Raw genomic sequence first — 26159 nt, forward strand, 5'->3', positions numbered from 1 at the left:
GGTAAAACTTTGTTTTATTATTGTTAAAATTTTCTCGTAATGAGCAAGCCCACACTGCCTTCTCTACCAACCATCCAACCAACCACTGTGCTCATTCTCCCTCCTCCCCAAATGTCCCTCATTTTTACTCTATGACCTCATCTAAAATAACTATAATTTCATATTTCATTAGCGACAAAAACAGTACATTTTTCTCGACAACGAGTCAGACAGACACAAAATTAACCAGACAAAAATTGCTTTTTTTTATTTTTACTGTGTCAAATTTTTTTAGCGGTGTTTTTTTTACTTAAGAGGTAAATTTAAATTTTGCCTAACAAATGGCCCCCTAAAGAAAAATAAAAGCGCTTTCTTCTATGAAGGCTGTCACTGAATTTGCAATTTTATCTATAAACACTCTTTACCTTAAAAATTTTTATAATTATAAATATCTTTGGTTCTTCTTCTTCTTTATTAAACCTGATCTTTTTATTTGTTTGAATCAATTTTCAACCTTTCAATCTATTAACTTTAGCTTATACTTTTTAAAATTCTTATTTCCCTTTCGGTGAATGTCAAGCTCTGAATCAGTTAAGGCTGAATTTGAATCAAATAAACATCATGGTTTAGCTCTTCAAAGTGGTGTCAATGACACTGCTAAATTCAATCAAGATGAAGATGATCTTGATGTTGATTTAGGTGATAATGTTTCTATTATCTCCAACCCTGATTCTATTGCTTCAAGAGATTTCAGTGGTAAACCAACTAATCGTCATCGTCACACTGGACGTGTTAACTTAGATGACAATGAAGAGGATGACGATGAAGATGATGATGATGAAGAAATGAGAATCTCCAATGATTCCGAAGAATCAATCATCTCTGCCAAAGATTACTCTGATAGTTCAAAAAAACAAAACTGGAGACAAATCTTTATGCTTTCCTTCTCATCTTTAGGTGCTATTTATGGTGATATTGGTACTTCTCCATTATATGTCCTTAATTCTATCAAATATCCAAATAATCCACCTAATAAAGATGATATCTATGGTGGTGTTTCAGTTATCTTTTACCTTTTTACTATTATTGTTATTTGTAAATATGTTTTGATTGTTTTGGTTCTTGGTCCAAATAATGGTGAAGGGGGTCAAGTGGCTATTTATGCTAAGATTGCAAGATATCTTAATATCGGTCCTAAAGGGGTTCATATTCCTGGTGCTGCTGAAATCTCAGATATGGAATTAATCACTAGACAAGATACAACTTCATCATTTATGTCAAATTCTTTAACTCGTCATAAAACAAGAATTGATAAAATTAAAGAATCTCAATTATTGACTAAAATCATTCAAACATTTATCTTGTTTGCTTGTTTTGTCGGTTGTTCGTTGGTCTTTTCTGATGGGTTATTAACTCCAACTACTTCTGTTTTAAGTGCAATTGGTGGTATTCAAACTGCTATTCCATCATTCACTCAAGTTTTGGCTGTTTCAGAAGTTATCTTAGTGGTATTATTCTTAATTCAACAATTTGGTTCTAATAGGATTTCGTTTTTATTTGCTCCCATCGTTTTCATTTGGATGATTGGTTTAATCATTTGTGGTCTTTATAATATCATTAAACATGATCCTGGTGTGTTCAGAGCTTTATCTCCTTATTATGCTATCAGATTATTGAAAAAATCAGGTATAAATGTGTTTGGAGGTGCCATGCTATCAATCACTGGTACAGAAGCTATGTTTGCTGATATTGGTCATTTTGGTAAATTGCCAATTCAATTAACTTTAGGTTTTTTTGTTTATCCTGCTTTAATGATCTGTTATTTGGGTCAAGGTGCTTATGTGGTTAAGAATCCTGAAGATTGGATTAATCCATTCTTTTATTCAGTTCCAGGTGGTACTAATGGTGTACCATTTTGGATTATGTTTGCATTGGCCACTTTAGCTACTATTATTGCTAGTCAAGCTTTAATTTTATCTGTATTTTCCATTGTTTCCCAATTAATCGCTTTAGATTGTTTCCCTAAATTGAAAATTGTTCACGTTTCAAGTCATCATGAAGGTAAAGTTTATATTCCAACTGTTAATTGGTTATTAATGATTGGGGTTTGTGCAACTACTGCAGGTTTCAAGAATTCAAATAATGTTACCGCTGCTTATGGTTTAGGTATCTCATTGGATTTCATTGTCACTTCCCTGTTAATCATGCTTTGTATGTTCTACGTTTATAAATGGAACATTATTTGGCCTATTCTTTATTGTTTAGTCCTTGTACCTTTGGAAATGTGTATGGTTATTTCTAATATGAGTAAAGTGGTTCATGGTGCTTGGTTCCCATTAATGATGACAGCTTTAAGTGTGATGTTCTTAAGTATTTGGAGATGGGGTAGATCACTTAAAGTGAATCATGAATTTTCGTCAAGAATTAAAATTGGAGATTTATATCCTAAATTTAAAAATTCTCCAGAAGTGGTTCAATTAAATTTAGGTAGTTCAGATAATCATAAATATGATATTATTGATGCTAATGCTGGAATACCAGATAAAAAGGATACTATTATTACAAGATTTGGTAAGACTACTTTAAAGAGATATGAAGGTATTGCTATTATGTATAATGATTCATCAATGCAAAATATGAGTTCTCCAAATACTTTACCATTGATTTATGCAAAGTTAGTGAAGAATTTCTCATCCATTCCATCATCATTCATTTTTGTTTCTTTTAGAGTATTATCAATTCCTTATGTTCCAGAAGAAGAAAGAGTTATTATGGCATCTATGAAAATCCCTGGACATTATAGATGTATTTTAAGATTTGGTTTCATGGAAGAAATCACTATTGATAATACTTTAAATAAAAGAATCATTAGTTCTATTCCTGAATCAAATCAATTGGCTAGAAAATTCTCCAGATCAACCGTCAATTCAAATCCTGGTTCGATCCAATCTCAAAGTCATGTTACCGTCAATAATATTCCAATCTTACATATTTTTGAAAGTAATTTGATTAGATCCCATGAATTTAATGCTGATATTGAAAAGACTAAGAATCCTTTCATTGTGATTAGAAGAGTGGCCAGAAAAGTGTTGATTAATTATTTCTTCAGTCCTATAACTTCTATGACTCAAGGTAATGGTCAATTAGTTAAATTGAAATCGGAAGATGAAGAATCGGATAAAAAAATCTTTATTGGTGGTGTTGCAAGAATATAGTGATATTTTGCAACACATTTTACTTCGAATGAATACTGCTTATTTGTTTCAAGGCTTTTTATATATATACATTTTTATCAAATTTTATTTTTTGCAGTAATTTTTATATTATTTTTGGGGTTATTATAGTTATTTTTCTTTTCATTTTGCTTTTTTAGCTGGTCGTTTTTGACTGATAGAATATAAGTTTTAAAACATTCATTATTTGATAAGTGTAGAGTAGAATAAGTTATTGGTCTTTGCTACAGATTTTAGATATAATCGTATTCATAAGCCACTGCGTATACTTTTTTTTAATATGAATAAAATAAAACTCATCTAGATATGTTACAAGTTTGACATGGTAAACTAATTATATAATAATAAAACGAAAAAATACAATTTTCAAAATCTAAGTTTTATGCCCATTCAGGTTTAGAATTATAATCATTATTTCTTTGACCTCCTCTACCTCCACGGCCACCTCTTCCACCACGATTTCCACCATCATTATTTCCTCTATAAAATCCACGTCCACCTCTACCACCTCTACCTCTACCTCTTCCTCTACCTCTACCATTATGTAAGGAAGTTTCTCCGAATGTATCTAAATTAAGCGATTTTTCTTCTGCCCATCTTAATGAAGTTCTTTGCTCATTGGATGAAGATATATTATCAAAGAATGAACTACTCTTGTTATAAGCGGTATGTTCTAATTCACGTTCACTTTCTAATTCTTTACTGAATTTAGCATTGGATGATTCGAAATCAAACTCTTCAGTAGGGATTTCTGGAGCTTTAGAGTTTCTTCTTTGTCTTGGTTGATGAGGACGTGATTGTGTTTGTGGTTGAGCAACTTCATCATCGGTAGTGGTGGTCTTGGATGGAATTGGTTGTTCTTGTGGTTGTGATTCTTCTTGAGTTTGAGTTTTCGAAGGTTCTTCAACTTGAGTCTTTGTAGGTTGTGCTTGAGTTGATTCTGGAATTGAAGTTGACGTTGGTGCAGCGGCTTGTGGTGCATTATATGGAGCAGCAGCTGGTGGTTGACTTGAAACAGATGCTGGAGCAGCAGCAGTAGTTGTGGTAGGAGCTGGAACATATTGTTGTTGTTGAGGTGGTGCAGCTGTACGAGTTTGAGGCTGAGGTTGATAATAACCAGTAGTTGGTGGAACATAAACATCAGGCTTAACTTGATCAATAGGAGTATCCAATACCGATAAATCTTTGACATCGGAACCTCTGAATACCACATGTTCATAAACATCTGAACCAGGTGGAACTTCACCTTGAGGATTACCACCTTGAGCCATTCTACCTTCAGTACCGAATAAACGAACTGATTTTAAAGCAACAGTTGAATCATCAGCATTGATATTATCTAAAATACCAACATAACGAAGACCCTTGTTGGAAATTAAAGAAATGGTTTTCCCAATATATTGAGACATGATTGTATTTCTTTTCCTTAAGTTATGGTTGTTCTTAACAATGATATATCAAGATATCGTTGTTCAATTGATAAAAGGTTTTGATATTTGGTCACTTTTTGATTGAAATTTTCCACTGTGTTCTCCAAACTATTTTTTTTTCTCGTGGCGACAGATTTCTGTTAGTGATTTTAATTAACAATGAACGATCTGATTGGAAGTACCGCTTTAATGGTAGTGATTGAAATGTATAATGGTATTGATTGTATCTCTTCATCCTCTATAGTCAAGGATATCAACGGGAAAGATCAACAGGACTTTTATGAATTTATGACCATTTTTAACCAATTATTTAGGTAATTATGATAAGATTTTGCAAAAATTAACTCAATTTTTCACAAAATTTGAAAATCTAAAAGAATCGACAAACTTAAGAACCTCTTTATTTCGAAAAAAAAGATCAGAAGTAATTTAATCTTACTGTAATAATAAACCACGTCAATATAACCATCAAATACTCTGTAAAAGGAGTCTGCAAAATAGAAAATGACATCTATCTTAAACTTGCGACATTTTTTTCAAATTCTGGAGCGACATCAACAAATTAGATATAAAAGTTTTGGAAAGTTTTGAACGACACTTTCAAACTTAAGAATAGTATACTTATCATCACCCATAACTATCATCATCATCGAACCCATACACACATATAGATAATGTCTGACGTTGACAATCAAGAGAATGATATGGATCAGTTCATCGCTGATGACAATGAAGATCAAAATGAAGAACAAGAAGAAGTCCAACAAGATCAAAATGAAGAACCAGAACCAGAACAAGAACAAGAGCAAGGTGAGCAACAGGAGGATGATTACGATGAAGAAGAAGAAGACGATGTATATACTATTCAATCTCATAAGATAAGTGATGGAAGTCAAATAAAAACCACCAAGAAGAAAGTGATCAGAAAGAGTACTAATCGATTACCTGGTGCTGAAGAAGCCCGAGACATTGTTTATAATGACCGTCATGATGAATATGCTGATATTGATCCTCATACTAGAAAGAGATTGGCATTAGAAGAAAAGATGGATCAAGCCATCAAGCAGAAATCTACTAGACGTAGAAAAGCTGATGAAGATGATTTAGAAAGAATGCAAGATGATAAGATTGATATGTTAAAGGATCAAATGATTAAAGCTGCCAATGCCGATGTTGAAAAGAATTCTCAAGGTCAAATTGCTACTGATAAATTAAAATTATTAAAGGTTGTTACTGATGTATTAGCTCGAGCTGATTTAGCTGAATCCATTTTAGATAATAATTTATTAGAAGCAGTAAGATTATGGTTAGAGCCATTACCTGATGCATCAATGCCCGCTTATCAAATTCAAAAAGAATTAATTCAATCATTAGCCAGTTTACCCATTAAGACTGATCATTTAGTATCATCTGGTATAGGGAAAGTATTAGTATTTTATCAACGTTCTAAAAGAACAGAACCAGTATTAAAGAAAATTGTCGATAGATTAATTGGAGATTGGACTAGACCAATTTTAAATAAATCAGATTCGTATAAAGATCGTTCAATTCATTTTGCTGAATATAATAGAAAGAATTATATTAATAAATTAGCCAAGAAATCAAATAAACCTCAAGAAGTTAAAACATTATATGAAGTTAATGCTGAAAAGAGAAAGAGAGCAGCTATACCAAGTCGTAGAACTGCTGCTTATAAGATTGCACCAAAAGTTGATGCTGAAGTATTAAGAAGATATGCATCAAGAGCATCTAATGGTAATGATGAAAGATTTAGAAGAATTAATAATAAATTAACTAATATGAGTACTAAAAGAAAGATTATTAAAAAGGGTGGTCCATCTATTGAAGGTAGAAATTTACCTGGATTTTAGTTGTATAGTATAAAAATAATAGTAATAAACGCATTTGGAAATAATATGAAGATTAGTAGAGAGATCGTTTACAGATAGATTATAGTAGCTCACTAATTTGAAGGGATTTTCTACAGAGGATAACAACTTAATGATATAGATAGGGTTATCCCATTATTATAAATTCATTTACCTGAAAGATATATGTTTGGAATATTATATTTGAAAGTTTCAATATACACGTGAGATTTTTTAAATTAGAAAAAGATTATGAAAATTATTGTGAATTATCAATGAAAGATAGTAGTAGTAGTAGTAGATACTTAGTGATAAATCATTAGAAAAGGATTTGATATATTTCAGATAAACATTTTGAAAAAGGATGAGATATTACATGGTTTGATTTGAAAATAAACCCATTTTAATATATGACTTTTTTATATTTTTATGGTAGAAACTATTACTATATGATGATTTATTGATATAATATAACAATAATAAGAAATCTATGATCTTGGTTTTTCCTTCTTTTCTTTCCATAAAGCTAATAATGAAACACCAGAGACTTTAACAACCTTGAATCTAACCCCTGGAATATCACCCTTAGCCTTACCTCTTCTACCGAAACCGGCTAATAAGACTTCATCATTTTCATCAACGAAATTTAAACAACCATCATTTGGAACGAAAGCAGTAACTTTTTTACCGTTTTTGATTAATTGGACTCTAACACATTTTCTAATAGCAGAGTTTGGTTGTTTAGATTCAATACCAATTTTTTCTAATACAATTCCTTTGGCATGGGAAGAACCACCAAATGGAGATGATTTGAAAGCTGTTCCTAATAATCTAGCTTTATAGGATTGATCGGCCCATCTGTTGTCACGACGGTGGACTCTTAATTTTCTAGCGGCATTAAGACCTCTTGGTTTACCTTTACCCATGATGATTAGTTATTCCTTGTGGTGATATAAGTAAAAGGGTATGATATTAAAGGAAAAGAAAATTTTATTTCAGGTTTAACATTTTTTGTTCCTCTGGAGCTTTGCTCAATTGTCTCACTGTAATCTCACTAAAAATTTTCTATGGACTGATTATGTCATGACTTATGTAATCCAGGTTTTATAGTGCAAACTCCTCACATGACACCCAAATCAGATAATTAAAGCTGGTGAGATGGGAAATGTGCGTGGAGGGGACTGTATATTGTAGTCATGTGAGTTATGGATGTTCTAAGGTCTCCAGCCCTAGTAGAATAATATCAGGAATATCCACATTTTGCTTGATATACCCCATCTTGTCTTGATTAGCTTTATCCGTTTTTTCATCGGATTATCAGATATCACATATCACTTCATAATCAGTATATCCATTATCCATTATCCATTATCCATTATCCATTATCCATTATCCATAATCCCAACTCAACTCAAATCATCACTCTACAGATTTAACCCACAACACACTTTACTCATTCATATACTAAATGACAATTTTATTAAATATTAAAAACTATCTATTAATCTATCAACTCTTCATATTGATAAATCATAACAATCAACAATCGATTCTAACTTGTTCTATTAACTAATAATAAATAAATATAATATGATAAATCATTTCTCATGCAACTACCTAATTCTCCTAATGACTCTTTAAGCCCTTCTTAGCTTTAAGTAAACTTAATAATGTTAAAAATGATAAATCAATTTGATCTTTAAACATAAATAATAACCCTTGGACAAATACTCCCTTTAATAATTGAGGGGCAATACCCTTATATAATCCATGGAATTGTTCAGTCTTCCATAAATGAACAAGGGCATCCGTGAAATTATCAAACGTAATATCTTCTTCTTCTTCATCTTCTTCATCACCTTCATGTACTTTCTTATTGGCATCACCATTCTTATTATTATTCTTCTTCTTTTGTAACATCGCTTTAGAAACAATCAATGGTTGAGTAATCACTGTAGCTAATGATTTAGCTAATACTCCTAATGAAAAACTTTCTAATGGTCCAAGATATTCTTTATTACCATATAATATTTGTTTAAATCTTTCATATGATCCATAAGTAATAGATGGATTAATACATAACACTAAGGAAACTCTTAATCCTCTCCATAATCCACTAACACCATCTTGTTCCAATACTTCCTTAGTTAATTGAAATAATGTTTTATGATGTTTATCAGTTTGTTGTTGAGTTGTAATAACTCCAATTGGCATGGTAAACAATTGAGAAATAGCAGCTGCCAATGCTCCAAGAAACAATTCAGTTAAGGTATTTGCTTTATGATTAGGAATATGTTTATATAAATTAGCATAAACTCTTTTAACAATCGTATACCAATAAAAATATGAAAAATTTTGAGCAGCAGTACCTAAAATTGATGAAAATAATCCATGATACCAACCTAATATTCCCTTTTTAGCATAAATCTTTTGTAATACATCAAGAGTATTCTTATATTTTAATTCATGTTTTTGAGGTATATATTTTTGTTTATAAACTGATTCATCTAAATCAGAATCAGATGGAGGATCAGAACTACCAGATGATGATGATGCCTTATCAATCTTTTTAACTTGAGTTTGAATCAAGGTTTTACTTAAATCCAAGGGATAAACCAAAGTATTGGCAATGACTGAAGCTAATGCTCCACTAGCAGCCTTTTCAAGTGGTGTAAGAGCCATGATCTTCTATGTGATTAATATTTATGATTTATATGATCTTCTACGGATATAGGGTAGCGTTATCTCTAAATAACTAAAAAGACGATAACAGATTAAGTGTAAGATGGAATTGATTTGATGATGATACAGTAGTACAAACGCAAGCTGAATACCCTTAAGCCTTGACAAACTGATAAGAATGATAAAGAATGATGATTGAAACTAGAAATTAAACATGTTTTGATCAATTTATCAAATGGCAGCAAATTATTATCAATATATAACTTTTACTGAAAAAATACCGAGGTACACTTTTTTCTTTCCCCATCCTCTCTCTCTCTCTCTCTGTTGCTATCATTTCTTACTACTACACATGTCTCCGAGGAGAGGAGTGTGCAATCCCCACAAAAAAAATAAGGTTAAGTACTGCGGTATGGATTATGTCGGCAAATATATCCTAACTATACCGGTATATATCAAACCATTTACAAGTTATTCATTATCCATTTGAACGGGTACATCTATTATCTATAACTATAAAGTATATTCCCCATGTTTTATTTAAGTCTATTTCCTTGTTTTGATTTTATTTCTTTTTTTCTATATGTATGTTATCCGATATGATTTAATCTTCTTCGATAATAACCTTGTTATTGTTGTCTATATTTTCACTTTCCATAATTTAACATCTCTTTCAACACCTCCTGTTATTAAGATTTCATTATCGTCTTCGTCTATAACATTATTAAAATCTTTAATCTTCCCCTTATGCCCTGATAATTCAACTATTACTCTATCATGAATCAAATCAATTCCCCGAATTATCCCATCATCACCGGCTATCCATACCCCAACACTCTTGTCAACATTGGTTAATTTCCTCCAACTAATTAAACTTTGACTATACTTATCTTGAGGTGATAAGGTATTTAAATTCTTAATGATTTGATTCCTCTTGACTAATGAAACACTGGTATCACTATTGATTTCCTTTAATGATACAATGATTAATCTCATATATGGTTCATGAGATGTTCCAACTGCAATCAAGGGGATTAATGAAGAAGTTGGAGTTTGAATAGTTAAACATCGAGGTGAAAAACTTGATGATGAAAATTCAGCATCATTTAAAGAAATCTTATATTTCAAACTTAATGTTTTAAAATCTTGTAAAGTTAATACATCTAATAATGTATTTTCATTCTTACCCAAAACAATGACTAATTGATCTTGATAATAAACGATATCAAAACAAGTTCCTTGACTCGCTAATTTTATCTCTGAAATCAATTCAAAATCTCTATCATTCAATTTAAATGCTCTCACATAGAAATCCCATCCTAATGATATTAAATATATTTGGGAATTGATCGTGATATGTTTAACATCGACAACGAATCTCTTATGAGCTTGATGACTCGCTATTAATTCAAAGTCAATCTTCTTGTCTTTAAATGTATATTTGAAATAATTGATCTTACCATCGATTCCAATTAATAATACATGATTAGCATCAAGTGTTATAATCTTCTTAATCACTACTCTTGCGATTAAAGTTACGAATTCTCCAATAATTTCATTAGTAGCATAATCAACCACGATGAATTTCGAATCATTCGTACTTAAAAACAATAACCCATTAACTTTATCATAACTTGAATTTATAATCAATCCATGAACATTCTTTAAGATTTCAGATTGACTAGGATATGGAGTTGGCCAATTATCAATCTGATGCGTAATGATCGATTGTAAATCAAACGACAACTCCTTATTAACATCAACCACATCCTCCAAAGCCAGACTTAACTCATTGAAATTAATCCGATCTTTAATGATCTCTTCTAAACTTTCAGAGCTATGTAAGGGTTCAGGATTGATCGGTTTACCATGCTCTTCTTCGAATTGTTTTAAAGTCTTATGATAATTATTACTCTGGAGAAAGTGAGCCACTAAAGAATGAATCGCCTTTTTTGACTGGTGGTCCTCCTCTTGATCAATTGACATGGTTAATTATATCGTTCATAGAATAAACCATCAAATTGTTAATCAAACTCGAATCAAAAAAAAAATTATGTATGCAGATAGTGAGAGAAAAAAAAATTCAGTTAGGTCGTACCCGGATTCGAACCGGGGTTGTTCGGATCAAAACCGAAAGTGATAACCACTACACTATACAACCAAATTTTTTTTCAAATTAAAAAATCGTCATCGTTTTGATATGTCGCTATACACTAATAAAAATAGAGGCGCTACCAATTTTACAGGGAAATTTTTCATCCAATCTGTTATTTATTTTCATATTCTATAGTAGAAAACTATAATTTATAGAATCTGATATATTAGATCATATTTAAGTATTTATTTATAAGAAATTTTAGTTTACTTAAGTAAGAAAATCATAGAGATATTAATAACTATTGAGGAATTTCAATAATTAATTTTCCTGAAGTTTTACCACTTTCTAAAGCTTCAGTAGCTTTTGAAAATTCACTTAAAGGATAAACAGCACTAATATCTAATTTAAGATCACCAGATTGTAAAGCATTCAATAAGATTCCAGTATAATGATCCCATTCCTGTGGAGTTTCGACGTAACCTAAAACTCTTGGTCTAACAAAAACAATATTCTTAGCAGATAATCTAGTGATGACTAATGGTGGAACCATACCACTTGCATTTCCAAAACTTACAAATGTACCCTTTCTGGTCAATGATTCTAATGAGATATCAAACGAAACCTTTCCAACAGAATCATATACTGCAGCTACACCTTGACCATTAGTGATTTCTTTAACTCTGGCGGCTACATCTTCAGTTTTATAATTGATAGTAAATTGAGCACCTAATTCCTTGGTCTTAGCTAACTTTTCAGAAGTAGATGCAATAGCAATGACTTTTGCACCTCTCTGAGAAGCTAATTGAACTAAAATACTTCCTGTACCTCCGGAAGCAGCCCAAACTAAAATAAAATCATCTTTCTTAACATTATAAGATTCAGAAATAAATGTTAACGCAGTTAAACCTTGTAATAAAGCACCACCATAAATTTTAAATTCATCTTCAGAAAGGTTATCATCTAACTTTACAAGTTTTGATTTATCAGTAAGTTTTGTATATTGAGCAAATGCTTTGGGGGCAATATAAGCAACATTATCACCGACTTTAAAATTAGTAACTTCATCACCAATAGCTACCACAACACCACTAGATTCTTGACCTAAAGTGAATGGTAATTCTGGAGATGGATAAAGACCTTTTCTAAGATAAGAATCAATGAAATTAACACCAGCATATTTATTCTTGATAATTATATCATTTGCAGCAGCGATTTGGGGAGATGCAATTTTTGCAGTCTTTAAAACGTCGAGCGAACCTGTAGTTTCAAATAATGAAACGAGTTGAGTTTTTGGAATAGCGGACATTTGTTCTGAAAAGGTTTTGATTTTTGTTATAATCAGTTTAGTTGATTTGATTACTGATATAAGTAATGTATCCAAGTTTAGAGTAATTCTACTCTGTATTTATATACCTTTTCAGTAGTGGTGATATTTAAGGTTTTTTAGTTCCTGTGTACAAAAATCTCCGTAGATAGATCTCCGTGCTCCGAACTTTTTTAAATTTACGTAGAATCGCCAAGCTTAATGGTCAATGATAACTAATCAAAATGAAGCGGTTATTAACCATATGGATATAGAAGAAATAAACAAGGGGATTAACTTTCTTTGTCGGAGAGTTGTAGGTGTTTTTGGACGTAAATAGTATTTCTCTACGGGTATAGCGTTTTAAAATTAAAACATGGTTAAACCCGAGTGCTAGATCTCAGGAGATAACCTTAAAATACTTACAAACTTATTTATCTACGTAAAGAGGGTTTTGCCACCTATTGACAGGACTGTATCGAAATCGCTGGCAAAAGACAATAGAATCATAGAATTCACTGCTTTAGTTAATTTATTTGTCATGATTTAAGTAATCAAAATCACAACATTTTCCATGTTTGGTTACTTACCATGGATAATGATAATCCTGTTTGTGTGATATATCCAGTACCATTTTCTGTTGAGTAGAATAACTTATAACTGTATGTACATCAAAGGTATGCGGATTATATCCCATAGAGCTAATATCTACTTTGACAAAATATACAAAATTTTCAAATGTCATAAGTAATAAACCCGATCTACACATTGTCAAAATATTTGATCACTCAAAGTATAAGTGGTAGCCTCATTCGAATCATAGTGATTTTGAATTATCATTAATTATGACAATTTCGTAAATGAATTAATCTAAATTTTGTGCCTGGGATAATAAAGTCATCATCATAAGAGAGGCAGTTTGACTCCATACTTTGTGTGGTGATTATAGTAAGTAATAGATGACAAAGTATTAAATATCCCTTGGAAAGGTTTCATAAAAGAAATTTTTAGAACTAACGCTTTATTTTATTCTTTTATCATATAATTAATTCAGACTCCTTGCATTTCAAAATTCAAAAAACGTCATTGTTTCACTATGTTGACATACATTAACAAACGTTCTGGCGCTACCAATTGTACAGAAAAGTTATTGTTTTTTTTATCTAAATTTGTTATTTCTTTTCAAACAGTTAATAACTATAATTTATAGAATCAAATAGATTCAATCATATTTAAGAGATTTCGTTTACTTAAGTAAGAAAATGAAAGAAATGTTCCCAATTATTGAGGGATCTCTAGAATCAATTTTCCTGAAGTTTGACCACTTTCTAAAACTTCAGTAGCTTCTGAATATTCACTTAAAGGATAAACAGCACTAATATCTAATTTAAGATCACCAGATTTTAAATGTTTCAATAAAATTCCCGTATAATGATCCCATTCCTGTTGAGTTTCAACGTAACCTACGATTCTTGGTCTAAGAAGAGAAATATTTTTTGGAGATAATCTAGTGATTGTTAAAGGTGAAACCACACCACTTGCATTTCCATAACTTACAAATGTACCCTTTCTACTTAATGAATCTAATGACACATCAAAAGTAGACTTTCCAATAGAATCAAAAACAGCAGCTACACCTTGTCCATTAGTGATTTCTTTAACTCTGGCGGCTACATCTTCAGTTTTATAATTGATAGTAAATTGAGCACCTAATTGCTTAGCTTTAGATAATTTTTCCGATGTCGATGCAATAGCAATGACTTTAGCTCCTCTTAGAGAAGCTAATTGAACTAAAATACTTCCTGTACCACCTGAAGCGGCCCAAACTAAAATAAAATCATCTTTCTTAACATTATAAGATTCAGAAATAAATGTTAACGCAGTTAACCCTTGTAATAAAGCACCACCATAAAATTTAAATTCTTGTTCGGATAATTCTTTATCTAATTTAACAATACTTGATTTATCATTAAGTTTAGTATATTGAGCAAAAGTCTTGGAACCAAGATAAGCGACATTATCACCCACTTTATATTTATTAACTTCCTCACCAATTGCAACTACAACACCACTGGCTTCTTGACCTAAAGTAAATGGTAATTCGGCTACTGGATAAGTACCATTTCTATAATAAGCATCAACAAAATTAACACCAGCATATTTATTCTTAATGATTATATCATTTCCAGTAGTGATTTGGGGTGATGCAATTTTTGCAGTCTTTATAACATCGAAAGAACCCAAAGCTTCAATTATTGAAGCAAGTTGAGTTTTGGGAATAACAGACATTGAGTAATTTTTTCAATCAATTGACTTTATTAGAATATTGATATACCAACTAAATTTATCCAAATTATGTGTAACTTATATAATTTTCATAAATCTACACTTGTAGTTCCTGTGTAGAAAAATCTCTCCTCATTGGTCTGAAGTTTTTGTTAATGGCTTTAATGGACCATGAAATAACTAATCAAAAAAACCTCTATGGCGTTAAACCCGAAATATTTGATTAAAGGAGATACCCTTTAAAAACTAAAATGTATAAAGTAATTAACTTCTCCACTGTTTTCAATACTATGGAATAAAGTTCAATTGAAAAAGGGTTAACTCAATTTTAGTATAATTTGATAGATATACGGTATCATTTCCCTTTGAACAGACTAATGTATAATCTGTATCTATTTAATGGGTAAGATCACTTTTTACCTAATGGAAAGTTAAATGAAAATATATGCAAAATTTGCAATTGTCGTCAACTGAATGTTTGATCACTCAAAGTGTAAGTGGTAGCCTCGTTCGAATCATAGTCATTTTAAATTAAATTACCATTAAAATTATGTCAATTTCGTAAATCAGCTAATTTAAACTTTGTGCCTTAGATAATAAAAGTCATTATCATGAGCGGAAAAAGTTTGACTCCTTATTTTGTGGTTATCATAGTAAGGAATAGATGACTTTATGTATGTAATAAATTGCATGGTATACCAGCCTTAAAGGGGCGCATTTTCTGATCTTTTCAGTGAAGAGATACAGCCTTTTTGAAAAATCTATTTTTAACAACAAAATTGATAGAAAAAAAAAGAAATTCTGATTTTTACGCGCCTCTTCGTATCAACTCAGAATTGATTGTATAAATATATATATATATATCGAATCAACCACTCCATAATTGATCCCAGAACCCTAGATTTGTTATATATCAGCTATTCATAAGGAATATCAACAACTAACAACAACTAACAACTAATAATAATATTATATCACATCATGTATATCAAAGATTTAGCCGAGAGAGCTTCTTTCATCGATAATGTCAAATCCACTGCTCAATCATTCGAACATTGGGATACTTGTATGGCCAATAGAACTTGTAAGATAGTGGCTATAGTCGGTATCTGTTTAGCTGGACTTTTCGTTCTTTGGTTAGTATTTGCCTTTGTCCAATGTCTTTGTTTGGGTGCTACTTGTATTGAAGCTTTATGCTGTTGTTGTTGTGGGGGATGTTGTAGACCAAAACAACAACAAGTTTATGCACCACCTCCTCAACAACCTCAACCCATGTATAATCCAAATATGTATCCTCCAGATCATCGTTATAACATGCAAATGAGAGAAGCTCAAAATCCAGTATATAATAAAGTACCAGAACCAGCTTATAATGGAGAATATAATAGTGAATATAATGGAGAATACGATAGAGAACCAGTCTATAGAGTAGTAAAGATGTAAAACAGTTAACTAGATTTTATATACAATTAAACCAGTGATGACAATGTAACGACCACTTTTCCATATTTATTACTTTCTCCCCTTGTAGACTACAAGATCTAATGGTTATTTTTTTTTTTTTTTTATTTATATATTTATCAAAAACTTTAAATATAAACCTTATAACGTAAGTTATATACTAATTAATAAAAATAACAAAAAAAGTAAAAGTATAAAGAATGAATGACATAGAAGAATATTTTGTTCCTATATTCTTCTAATAAAAAAGAATTAAAATGTAAAATAGCGAATTAACTATCGTTTCTTTTAGTTTATTTGTTTATAAAATCTAAACTCCCCAATCTAGACTTTTTCAGCTAATTCTTCTAATAAATTGAAATTTCTTTGTTCAATTGAACCATTTCCTGGTAATCTAGTAGATCCCATCAAGTAATTATCAACTTCTCTAGCACATTGTCTACCTTCTTGAATACCCCAAACCACTAATGATTGTCCTCTTCTACAATCACCAGCAGCGAAAAGGTTTCCATCTTGGGAGACTCTATAAGCATTTGGATCAACAGTACCAATGGTACCTCTCTTGGTTTTAGAAACTTCTAAATTATCAGCTTCTGGTCCAAGGAAACCCATTGAAAGTAAAACAACATCAGCTGGGAAAAATTCATCACTACCTGGAACTTCAGCCATTTGCCAAGCTCCAGAATCTGAACGTTTCCATTCAACTCTAACAGTCTTAATACCCTTGACATTACCTTCACCGTCATCAACGAATTCCTTGGATAAAATAGAGTATTCTCTTGGATCTTTACCATAATGAGTGGCAACTTCAGTATGACCATAATCAACTCTGAAGATTCTTGGCCATTGTGGCCATGGATTATCTTTTGGTCTAGCACTTGGTGGATTTGGTAATAATTCAAAATTGGTAACTGATTTAGCTCCATGTCTAGTAGAAGTACCTAAACAATCATTACCGGTATCACCACCACCAATAACAACAACATTCTTACCTTGAAGAGTCTTTCTAACTTCAGCTAATTCATCATCTAATAAAGCTTTAGTGTTGGTAGATAATAATTGCATAGCAAAATTAATATTCTTTAATTCTCTACCTGGAATCTTTAAATCTCTTGGAATGGTTGAACCAACAGCAAAGACAACAGCATCAAAAGTATTACGTAATTCTTCAACAGTAATATCTTCACCAACAGTGGTGTTACAGACGAAATCAATACCTTCAGCAGCTAATAAATCGGTTCTTCTCTTAACAATCTTTTTATCTAATTTCATGTTTGGAATACCATACATCATTAAACCACCTGGTCTATCAGATCTTTCATAAACAGTAACTTTATGACCTGCCTTGTTTAATTGATCAGCAGTAGCTAAACCAGCTGGACCAGAACCAATAACAGCAACGGTCTTACCAGTTCTAACTGATGGTGGATTTGGTACAATCCAACCTTGTTCGAAACCATGATCAATAATGGCACATTCAACGGATTTGATATTAACTGGATCTTCATTAATACCTAAAACACAAGCACCATTACATGGAGCTGGACAAATTCTACCAGTGAATTCTGGGAAATTGTTAGTCATCAATAATCTTTGTAAGGCATCAAACCATCTATCTTTAAAGACTAATTCATTCCATTTTGGAATAACATTGGAAATTGGACAACCAGTATCAGAAGTACAGAATGGGACACCACAATCCATACATCTGGCAGTTTCATATTTCAATTCATCCTTAGATAATCTTGAAGTCATTTCATTCCAATCCTTAGTTCTTTCCTTGGCGTCTCTGTATTTTTCATTTCTACGTTTATATTTCATAAAGCCCTTAACTTTATCTAATTTAACAATAGCTTTCTTTTCAGTTTCAATATCTAAGATAGTATCTTCGACATCTAAGACTTTTGGTTCCTTGTGACCATCCTTAGCAGAAACAGTTTTAGTAGAGTGAACATGACCATGTTTGATCTTGGCAGCTTCACCATTAGTGGCATCAGCTTCTGGATCTTCTTTAATAGATTTAAAGAATGAGTTTAATTCACTCTTCTTAGCTTCTTCAGCTTTTTGTTTTTCTTTTTCAAGAACCTTCTTATAATCCCATGGTAAAACCTTAACGAATCTTGGTAAGATTCTATTGAAATCATTTAAGATTCTATCAGCAACTTCAGAATTGGTGTAATGACGATGATCTTCAATTAAACCTCTTAAGAAAGCAACTTCAGATGGATCAGTAACTTGAGATAATTCAACAGTGTTGGTATTAATCTTAGTGTTGAAGTCTTGAGCCATGTCTAAGACGTAGGCAATACCACCACACATACCAGCAGCGAAATTTCTACCAGTACCACCTAAGATAACAACTCTACCACCAGACATATATTCACAACCATGGTCACCAGTACCTTCAGCAACAATGGTAGCACCAGAGTTTCTAACGGCGAATCTTTCAGCAGCAATACCTCTAACGAAGGCAGTACCAGAAGTGGCACCGAAGAAAGCAGTGTTACCAGCAATGATTTGATCTTCAGCTTTGAATTTGGATTCCTTTGGTGGGTAAACAACAATTCTACCACCAGATAAACCTTTACCGATATAATCATTGGCGTCACCTTCTAATTCTAAAGTGATACCTGGGGCTAAGAAAGCACCAAATGATTGACCAGCAGAACCTTTAACATTAACATGAATGGTATCGTGTGGTAAACCGGCTTCACCAAAAGTTTTTGAAACTCTATAGGATAAAGTAGTACCTAAAGTACGATCGGTGTTGACAACGTCACAATCAATGGTAACAGGTAATCCCTTGGCTAAAGTGAGCTCGGATTCATCGATTAATTTGTTATCAAGTCTAACGTGTAATGAGTGGTCTTGTTTTCTGACACAGTAAGTTGGAACACCTGGTCTAATAGTATGAGCTGGAGTCAAAATTGGAGATAAATCAATGTTAGCATTCTTGGTATTTCTCAAGTCCTCTCTAACTCTCAATTTCTCGGTTCTACCCACCATTTCGTTAATGGTTCTGAACCCTAATTGGGCCATAATACCCCTTAATTCATTTGCTAAATAAAAGAAAAAATTGATAACATGTTCAGGAGTACCTTGAAACTTCTTTCTGAGCTCTGGATCTTGCGTAGCGACACCTACAGCACACAGATTAAGGTGGCATTTCCTCAACATTACACATCCCAATGCAATCAAAGGAGTTGTAGCAAACCCCCATTCTTCGGCACCAAGTAAACAGGCAATTGCGATATCTCTACCAGTTCTAATTTGACCATCAGTTTGTAAAATGACTCTACCTCTTAAATCATTCAAGACCAAGGTTTGATGAGATTCAGCTAACCCTAATTCCCATGGAAGACCAGCATATTTAATAGATGTTAATTTGGCAGCACCAGTACCACCATCTCCACCAGAAATTAAAATATTTTCAGATCCGGCTTTTGCGACACCGGCAGCGACAATACCTACACCAACTTCGGAAACTAACTTAACTGAGGTTCTAGCTCTTGGATTAGCACATTTCAAATCATATAATAATTGTTTTAAATCTTCAATGGAGTAAATATCATGATGTGGTGGTGGAGAAATTAAACCAACACCTGGAGTAGATTTTCTGGTTTTACCAATAGTTTCAGTAACCTTGTAACCTGGTAATTCACCACCTTCCCCAGGCTTAGCACCTTGGGCCATTTTAATTTGTAATTCATCAGCATCAGATAAATAGTAGGAAGTAACACCGAATCTACCTGAAGCAACTTGTTTAATGGCAGATCTCATGGTATCACCGTTAGGACTAACGATAGATCTAGCAGCATCTTCACCACCTTCTCCAGTGTTAGACTTACCTCCTAATCTATTCATTGCAACAGCTAAAGTAGAATGGGCTTCCATGGAAATGGAACCATAAGACATAGCACCTGTAAAGAAACGACGAACAATTTCGGTCCATGGTTCAACTTGATCAATTGGCACTGGATCGGATGCTTCAAAGTCAAAGTCTAATAACCCTCTTAAGGTACAGTTCTTAATGGCTTCATATTCTTTCTTGGAATAGGCTTCATAAGACTTTTCATTCTTATTTCTAACTGCGTCCTGCATAGAAGCAATTGCTGCTGGATCATTAATATGGGCATCACCACCATCTCTCCAATGATATTCACCAGTTTCGGCTAAACCAATTGGTTTGGAAGTGAATCTAGTTGGGTAACCTCTTTCATGCATGGAGAAAGCATCTTGAGCAATATATTCAAAAGTAACACCCTTAATTCTTGAGGCGGTACCAGTGAAACATCTATCGATAACAGAATTATCAACACCAAGAGCTTCAAAAATTTGAGCACCCTTATAAGAAGCTAAAGTTGAAATACCCATCTTACTCATAACCTTTAAGATACCTGAATCAACGGCGTATTTATAGTTCTTAATGATTTTATCAGGAGTTAAGGCGGCATCTTTTAATAAACCTTCACCCTTCATTCTAATTAAGGTTTCAATAGCTAAGTATGGATTAATACCATCAGCACCATAACCGACTAAACAACAAGCATGGTGAACTTCTCTAGCTTCAGCAGATTCAATAATAAGAGCAACCTTAGAACGTTGTTTTTGTCTAACTAAATGATGATGAACTGAACCAACAGCAATCAAAGCAGAGATTGGAATTCTGGTGCTTGAAGTAGCTAAATCACTTAAAATAATAACTTGATTATCATCAGCGATGGCTTTCGATGCAAGTTGAGAAATCTTATCAATGGTTTCAATATAACCTTGTATACCTTCTGATTTATCAAAAGTGATATCAATGGTAGCGACAGACCATTTTGGATAAACTTTTTCAATGTTTTTAATAGTAGTCAAATCTTTAGTAGATAAAATTGGAGATTTTAAAAGTAATCTATTACATTGATCTGGTTTCATTTCTAATAAATTACCTTGTGGACCAACGTAACATTCTAAAGACATGACGATTTCTTCTCTGATTGGATCAATTGGAGGATTGGTAACTTGAGCGAATAATTGACGGAAGTAATCATATAATAATTTAGGTTGTTCAGAAATACAAGCTAAAGCATTATCATTACCCATAGAACCTAAAGCTTCTTTACCTTCGGCCATTGGAGCTAAGACTAATGACATTTGTTCGTGAGAATAACCAAAAGCAATCAATCTTGGATCAGATTGGACGGTATAGTCACCGTGTTCAGCGTTCTTTGGAGTTGAAAGATCGACGTTTCTAGCTTCTAACTTTTCTAATAAGTCAGTCATGTTGATCATATTAGCCATAACCCAAGATTTAAAATCATATCTTGAAGCAACTTTTTGTTTCAATTCACGATCATCAACAATTCTACCTTCTTTGGTATCAACTAAAAGCATTCTACCTGGTTGTAATCTACCCTTTTGTAAGACTTTTTCTGGTTCAATTTCAATGACACCGACTTCAGAAGCACAAATAATACGATCATCATCAGTAACATAATAACGACATGGTCTCAAACCATTACGATCTAAATTGGCACCACAGTATCTATCATCAGCAAAAGTGAAAAGAGCAGGACCATCCCAAGGTTCCATAATAGTGGCAGCCCATTCATAAAAGGCTTTCTTTTTTGGATCGATATGTTCATCATTTTGCCAAGCTTCTGGGATCATGAGCATGACGGCTTCAGGTAATGACAAAACACCATTAATGACTAATAATTCTAAAACATTATCAAAAGCAGCTGAATCAGAACCACCTTCTTCAATAATTGGAAATAATTTATCTAATTCATCACCAAATAATTCTGAAGTCATAACCCCTTCTTTAGCTCTCATCCAATTTTTATTACCTCTTAAAGTATTAATTTCACCATTATGAGCAGCTAATCTTAAAGGTTGAGCTCTATCCCAAGATGGGAAAGTATTGGTGGAGAAACGAGAATGAACTAAGGAGAAATGAGCTTCGAATTCAGCATTAACTAAATCATGATAATAAGCAAACACTTGATTTGGAGCTAATTGACCTTTATAAACAATGGTTTTGTTGGAAAGGGAACAAATATAAAACCAATTATGTAAACCAATGGAATGAGATGATTGTTTTCTAAGGATGAATAATCTTTTTTCAAAATCTTTTTGATATTTTGATGAAAAATCATCACCTGAAATTTCAGCAGGTAAATCAGATAAAACAATGGCAGGTTGTAAAATATAAGGTTCTCTTGATAAAGAGGCAGGACCTAAGATTGAAGAATCATGAGGAACTTTTCTCCAACCTAAAACTTTTAAACCTAAAGATTGAGCGATATTTTCAAAAGTAACTTTTGATTTTTCAAATACGGTATCATCTTTTTTAAAGAATACATTACCAGTACCATATTGACCTAAAGGAGGTAAATCAACATTACAATGATATTTGAATTCACGTTTTAAAAACTTATGAGGAATGGAAGATAACATACCAGCACCATCACCATCTTTTGGATTTAATTCCCCACCTCTATGAGACATATTACATAATAAGTTTCTTGAATCAGACACAATTTTATGAGAAGCTTCGCCTTTTAAATGACAAGTGAAACCAACCCCACAAGCATCTTTTTCTAATTCTGGGTTATAAAGACCTTTGGCGACTGGTAAAGCTTGAGCCCAAGATTTGTTTTCTGGGACTTCATCATATTTATAGACATTGGTTTGAGAAAATTCTTCTTGTGGTAAGTAAGACATAGTAGGTATTTAATCTAATCTTTTTATAAGGAATGTGTTGACAATAATAATAATAAAATATACTTGATAACAATAATACAATTGATTAGGAAATTGATTAATTGATGATTCAATTGAATAAGTTCTTTGAGATGGTTGTAAGTTAATGCGGGGAGGAGTAGTAGCTAATCGAAGGATAAATTTTGGATTACTGCGCTATTTGTCTTTAGGGGGGAGGAGGGAGAAGACAATTAGGGAGAAAATCAAAATTCAATTATAGCGATGATAAGCTAATGGAAGCAATTAACGTTAATGGGATGAGGATGTGTGGTAAAAATACTCAAAGTAATCAGGATCTCTCTGGGACAATTCAGTAACTCACTTTTTTCTACTCAGTAAAAAAAAATCAGCACGGAAAATTTGGGGGGAACAGGGAGGGAGATATTCAATTCAATTAAAGTACAATCTTCACTCTAGGGAACAAAACAGAGAAGAATTGAAGTATAAAAAGTATATATGATTAACAAGAAGAGGAAAACAAGAAAGAAGAAGAAGAAGAAGGAAGAAGAAAGGAATTATAAAAGAAAGAAAAAATTTTCCTGAGTTTATGAAAGTGAAAATTGAATCAAAATTTAAAATTGAATTTAAAATTAAAATTAAAATTAAAATTAATAGTGATGATTTTGTTTATTTACTTACTGATTATGATTAATGATGATGATTCATCATACTTGGGTAATTTTTCTGGTTACGGTCTCACTAATTTTTAATATTTAATTTTTTTTTTTTTTGGCGGTACCGGAATTTTCCAATCTCATCCAATTATTGACTTGTTAATAATAAGCTTTAACTGCAAAAGTACATGTCAGGATTTAGTTTATTTTGTGATTGTTATTGAGTTTAAAACCTTACGGCAACTTTACTATGTTACTACTCACTAGTACTACGACTACTACAGTCATTTATACTATTTTTTCTTATTATTGTACCTTATTCGAGTTCATAGTCATGTGAAGGGAGATTAACCACTAAATTGATCAGGAGTTAGATAGATCATTGAGATTAATTTGAGTTAATTTCGAATGGAAACATGGTGGGGGGTTTAAATTTTCTAATTACTAATAACCCTCCATTACAACATCTAAAAATGAATGAATGATTCATGTTTTTAAAAGGACTTAAGATGAGAGAAGTCAAAATTGAATCCCCCTACGTAATTAGGTTTATTAGAGGTTAATTTTTTTAGTCTACGTCGTCGTTGTTGATTTACGCCCTGAACCAATTTTATTTTTCTGACGACTCACCTCATGGGGGGTGGGGAGAGGAGAGACAGATTTTCTCACTAAATTCTTTTTCAAGTTTTTCTGCTACCTCCCCACTTTTCTATTTTTTTTCCCTAGTTACATAATGTCTTACATAATCGATTAATTTGCGATAATCCCTAATCAATAACCAATTAGAAGTTAAGTTTTATTAAACCAAAATAGTTGCTATACCAATGTTTTATACTTCTATTATTTAGTTTTAAACTTCGAAAATATATATAAATGACTTCATATCCATCAACATTATCTGACTTCCACTATGTCACACTATCTTTATGACTCCTTTTTACCCTTAGATACGACATAAACACTCTATTCATAAAACCTATATTATATTAAGGTCGTTATCATTACCTAATTAGGTAATTTAGTCCTTTCTACGTGTTAAAATCCATTTTCGTTTTCATTTGTCATTTTCAATTTTCGGCCCGTAATTGAATATATTGCTTGGAATATATGCAGGACTTCTTGGAAAAATGATGTAACGTGATGTAAAAAATTGATCTAATTTAATTATTACTGATAATGCTCGATCTTACATTTGATCGGAATCAGCCGAGGAATAGAAAAGTAAAATTGATCACGTTTTGGTTTCACGTGTCATATCATGTGCAAATTAAAACGTGATTTATTTTTTCAAACAAACAAAAGCATCTTAAAAAAATTGTATATACTAAATTTAAACCAAATGGTATTAATATATATATATCATTCATTGGAATAACGACCATAATGACAACCGAATTAAAACAAGTCTCCTTCCCGCCAGAAGTGCTAGCTAGAATAGTACCAGATGTGTCACTTCAAAGACATTTATCAATTGGTTTAAGACCTAATTTACGAAACTTTTTAGAATTTAAACCAATCGAAATTGCATCGAATGAAAATAATTTAACCACATCAAATAATAATATCTTTGGATCATCCATCATTAAAAGTGGAAATACCACTGTGATAAATACTATAACTTTAGGTATTGTCGAAAATAATGCTAATGAAAAAGTAGAAGACGATGTTTATGTTTCAATATATCCCGTAGTGGATATTCAAAGAGGTAGATCAGGAGCTCCATCAGATGAAGAAATGATCTTATCACAAAATTTATTCGAAACCATATTGCATTCTAAACTCATTCCTAAAAAATCATTAAATATCGAATCCTATGGATTAGCCACTAATGAAGATGGAGATATAAAAATCTTTTATCCTAATAATAATGAAACATCATCATCATCAAATGAATATGAAGACTTTGAATCTCAAAGGAAACGTTATTCATTCGTCCTTTTCAGTCATATAAAGGTATTTTCCAAAGTGTCTACTATTTTCGACTTGTGTCATGTGTCGATTCTTGAAGCTTTAAAAAATGTAAAATTACCTCGTGTATATATGACAGATTTTTCAACTACAAAGATTGTCATGAAATCAAGAAATAGTAATACCAGAGGTCTTGTGGGAATAAATAAGAATAATATCAACATAGATTTGAATCAAGATTTATATTATGATCTTGAATTGAATGGTGATGGTGGAGTCAGTAGTAATTTTGGAGCTATAACTACCACCAATAGAAGTGAAAATGAAGATGAAGAACCACAACAACAAACCGTTGAATTATTGGCTGATTTGGAAGGAGAAGCTGAAGAAGCAACGATTTTGTCAAGAGTATCTATCATAGTTGATAAACTGGAAAGAATAAAACGTATTAGTTTGATCAATGGTGATAATAATAGTGAAATTGGGTTGGATTTACTACAAAAGGCAATTGATGTTGCAAAACTTCGAGCAAAAAATGTATAGAATT

General features: G+C 32.0%; 11 protein-coding genes and 1 non-coding gene across 12 annotated transcripts; 4 read left to right on the forward strand and 8 right to left on the reverse strand. All coding sequences in view use genetic code 12, as the record gives it.

Annotated features, from left to right (window-relative positions):
- Nucleotides 1-824: 824 nt before the first annotated feature.
- On the forward strand, nt 825-3194 carry HAK1 (Hak1p; the record flags this gene model as incomplete). The annotated part of the gene is made up of 1 exon (XM_064905076.1): nt 825-3194. One exon carries the CDS (start codon nt 825-827, stop codon nt 3192-3194), a length of 2370 nt encoding a protein of 789 aa, XP_064761434.1.
- A 213-nt stretch (nt 3195-3407) lies between these two features.
- On the reverse strand, nt 3408-4693 carry DFJ63DRAFT_139217 (uncharacterized protein). Its single transcript, XM_064903442.1, has one exon. It carries the CDS (start codon nt 4619-4621, stop codon nt 3593-3595), a length of 1029 nt encoding a protein of 342 aa, XP_064761435.1. The 5' UTR covers nt 4622-4693; the 3' UTR covers nt 3408-3592.
- A 623-nt stretch (nt 4694-5316) lies between these two features.
- On the forward strand, nt 5317-6513 carry DFJ63DRAFT_335433 (uncharacterized protein; the record flags this gene model as incomplete). Its single annotated transcript, XM_064908210.1, has 1 exon — nt 5317-6513. The coding sequence occupies one exon, from the start codon at nt 5317-5319 to the stop codon at nt 6511-6513; it is 1197 nt and encodes a 398-aa protein (XP_064761436.1).
- On the reverse strand, nt 6502-7786 carry RPS23A (40S ribosomal protein uS12). The gene has a single exon (XM_064903471.1). It carries the CDS (start codon nt 7434-7436, stop codon nt 6999-7001), a length of 438 nt encoding a protein of 145 aa, XP_064761437.1. The 5' UTR covers nt 7437-7786; the 3' UTR covers nt 6502-6998.
- On the reverse strand, nt 7787-9310 carry ANT1 (Ant1p). Its single transcript, XM_064903443.1, has one exon. It carries the CDS (start codon nt 9190-9192, stop codon nt 8137-8139), a length of 1056 nt encoding a protein of 351 aa, XP_064761438.1. The 5' UTR covers nt 9193-9310; the 3' UTR covers nt 7787-8136.
- A 446-nt stretch (nt 9311-9756) lies between these two features.
- Nucleotides 9757-11284, reverse strand: DFJ63DRAFT_139484 (uncharacterized protein). The gene has a single exon (XM_064903451.1). It carries the CDS (start codon nt 11176-11178, stop codon nt 9832-9834), a length of 1347 nt encoding a protein of 448 aa, XP_064761439.1. The 5' UTR covers nt 11179-11284; the 3' UTR covers nt 9757-9831.
- DFJ63DRAFT_t99 lies at nt 11282-11353 on the reverse strand. The gene has a single exon. It is a non-coding gene; the product is annotated as a tRNA-Gln (tRNA).
- Nucleotides 11354-11420: 67 nt separating this feature from the next.
- DFJ63DRAFT_143344 (quinone oxidoreductase family protein) lies at nt 11421-12888 on the reverse strand. The gene has a single exon (XM_064903472.1). It carries the CDS (start codon nt 12594-12596, stop codon nt 11589-11591), a length of 1008 nt encoding a protein of 335 aa, XP_064761440.1. The 5' UTR covers nt 12597-12888; the 3' UTR covers nt 11421-11588.
- Nucleotides 12889-13874: 986 nt separating this feature from the next.
- DFJ63DRAFT_287137 (quinone oxidoreductase family protein) lies at nt 13875-14882 on the reverse strand (the record flags this gene model as incomplete). Its single annotated transcript, XM_064905040.1, has 1 exon — nt 13875-14882. One exon carries the CDS (start codon nt 14880-14882, stop codon nt 13875-13877), a length of 1008 nt encoding a protein of 335 aa, XP_064761441.1.
- A 978-nt stretch (nt 14883-15860) lies between these two features.
- Nucleotides 15861-16322, forward strand: DFJ63DRAFT_313241 (uncharacterized protein; the record flags this gene model as incomplete). Its single annotated transcript, XM_064906133.1, has 1 exon — nt 15861-16322. The coding sequence occupies one exon, from the start codon at nt 15861-15863 to the stop codon at nt 16320-16322; it is 462 nt and encodes a 153-aa protein (XP_064761442.1).
- A 342-nt stretch (nt 16323-16664) lies between these two features.
- Nucleotides 16665-23051, reverse strand: GLT1 (glutamate synthase (NADH); the record flags this gene model as incomplete). The annotated part of the gene is made up of 1 exon (XM_064908211.1): nt 16665-23051. The coding sequence occupies one exon, from the start codon at nt 23049-23051 to the stop codon at nt 16665-16667; it is 6387 nt and encodes a 2128-aa protein (XP_064761443.1).
- Nucleotides 23052-25087: 2036 nt separating this feature from the next.
- On the forward strand, nt 25088-26155 carry DFJ63DRAFT_313243 (exosome non-catalytic core subunit; the record flags this gene model as incomplete). Its single annotated transcript, XM_064906134.1, has 1 exon — nt 25088-26155. The coding sequence occupies one exon, from the start codon at nt 25088-25090 to the stop codon at nt 26153-26155; it is 1068 nt and encodes a 355-aa protein (XP_064761444.1).
- Nucleotides 26156-26159: the final 4 nt, after the last annotated feature.

This window comes from Scheffersomyces coipomensis (assembly GCF_036884675.1).
Source record: "Scheffersomyces coipomensis strain NRRL Y-17651 chromosome Unknown DFJ63scaffold_4, whole genome shotgun sequence".
In the NCBI taxonomy this organism is placed as follows: domain Eukaryota; kingdom Fungi; phylum Ascomycota; class Pichiomycetes; order Serinales; family Debaryomycetaceae; genus Scheffersomyces; species Scheffersomyces coipomensis.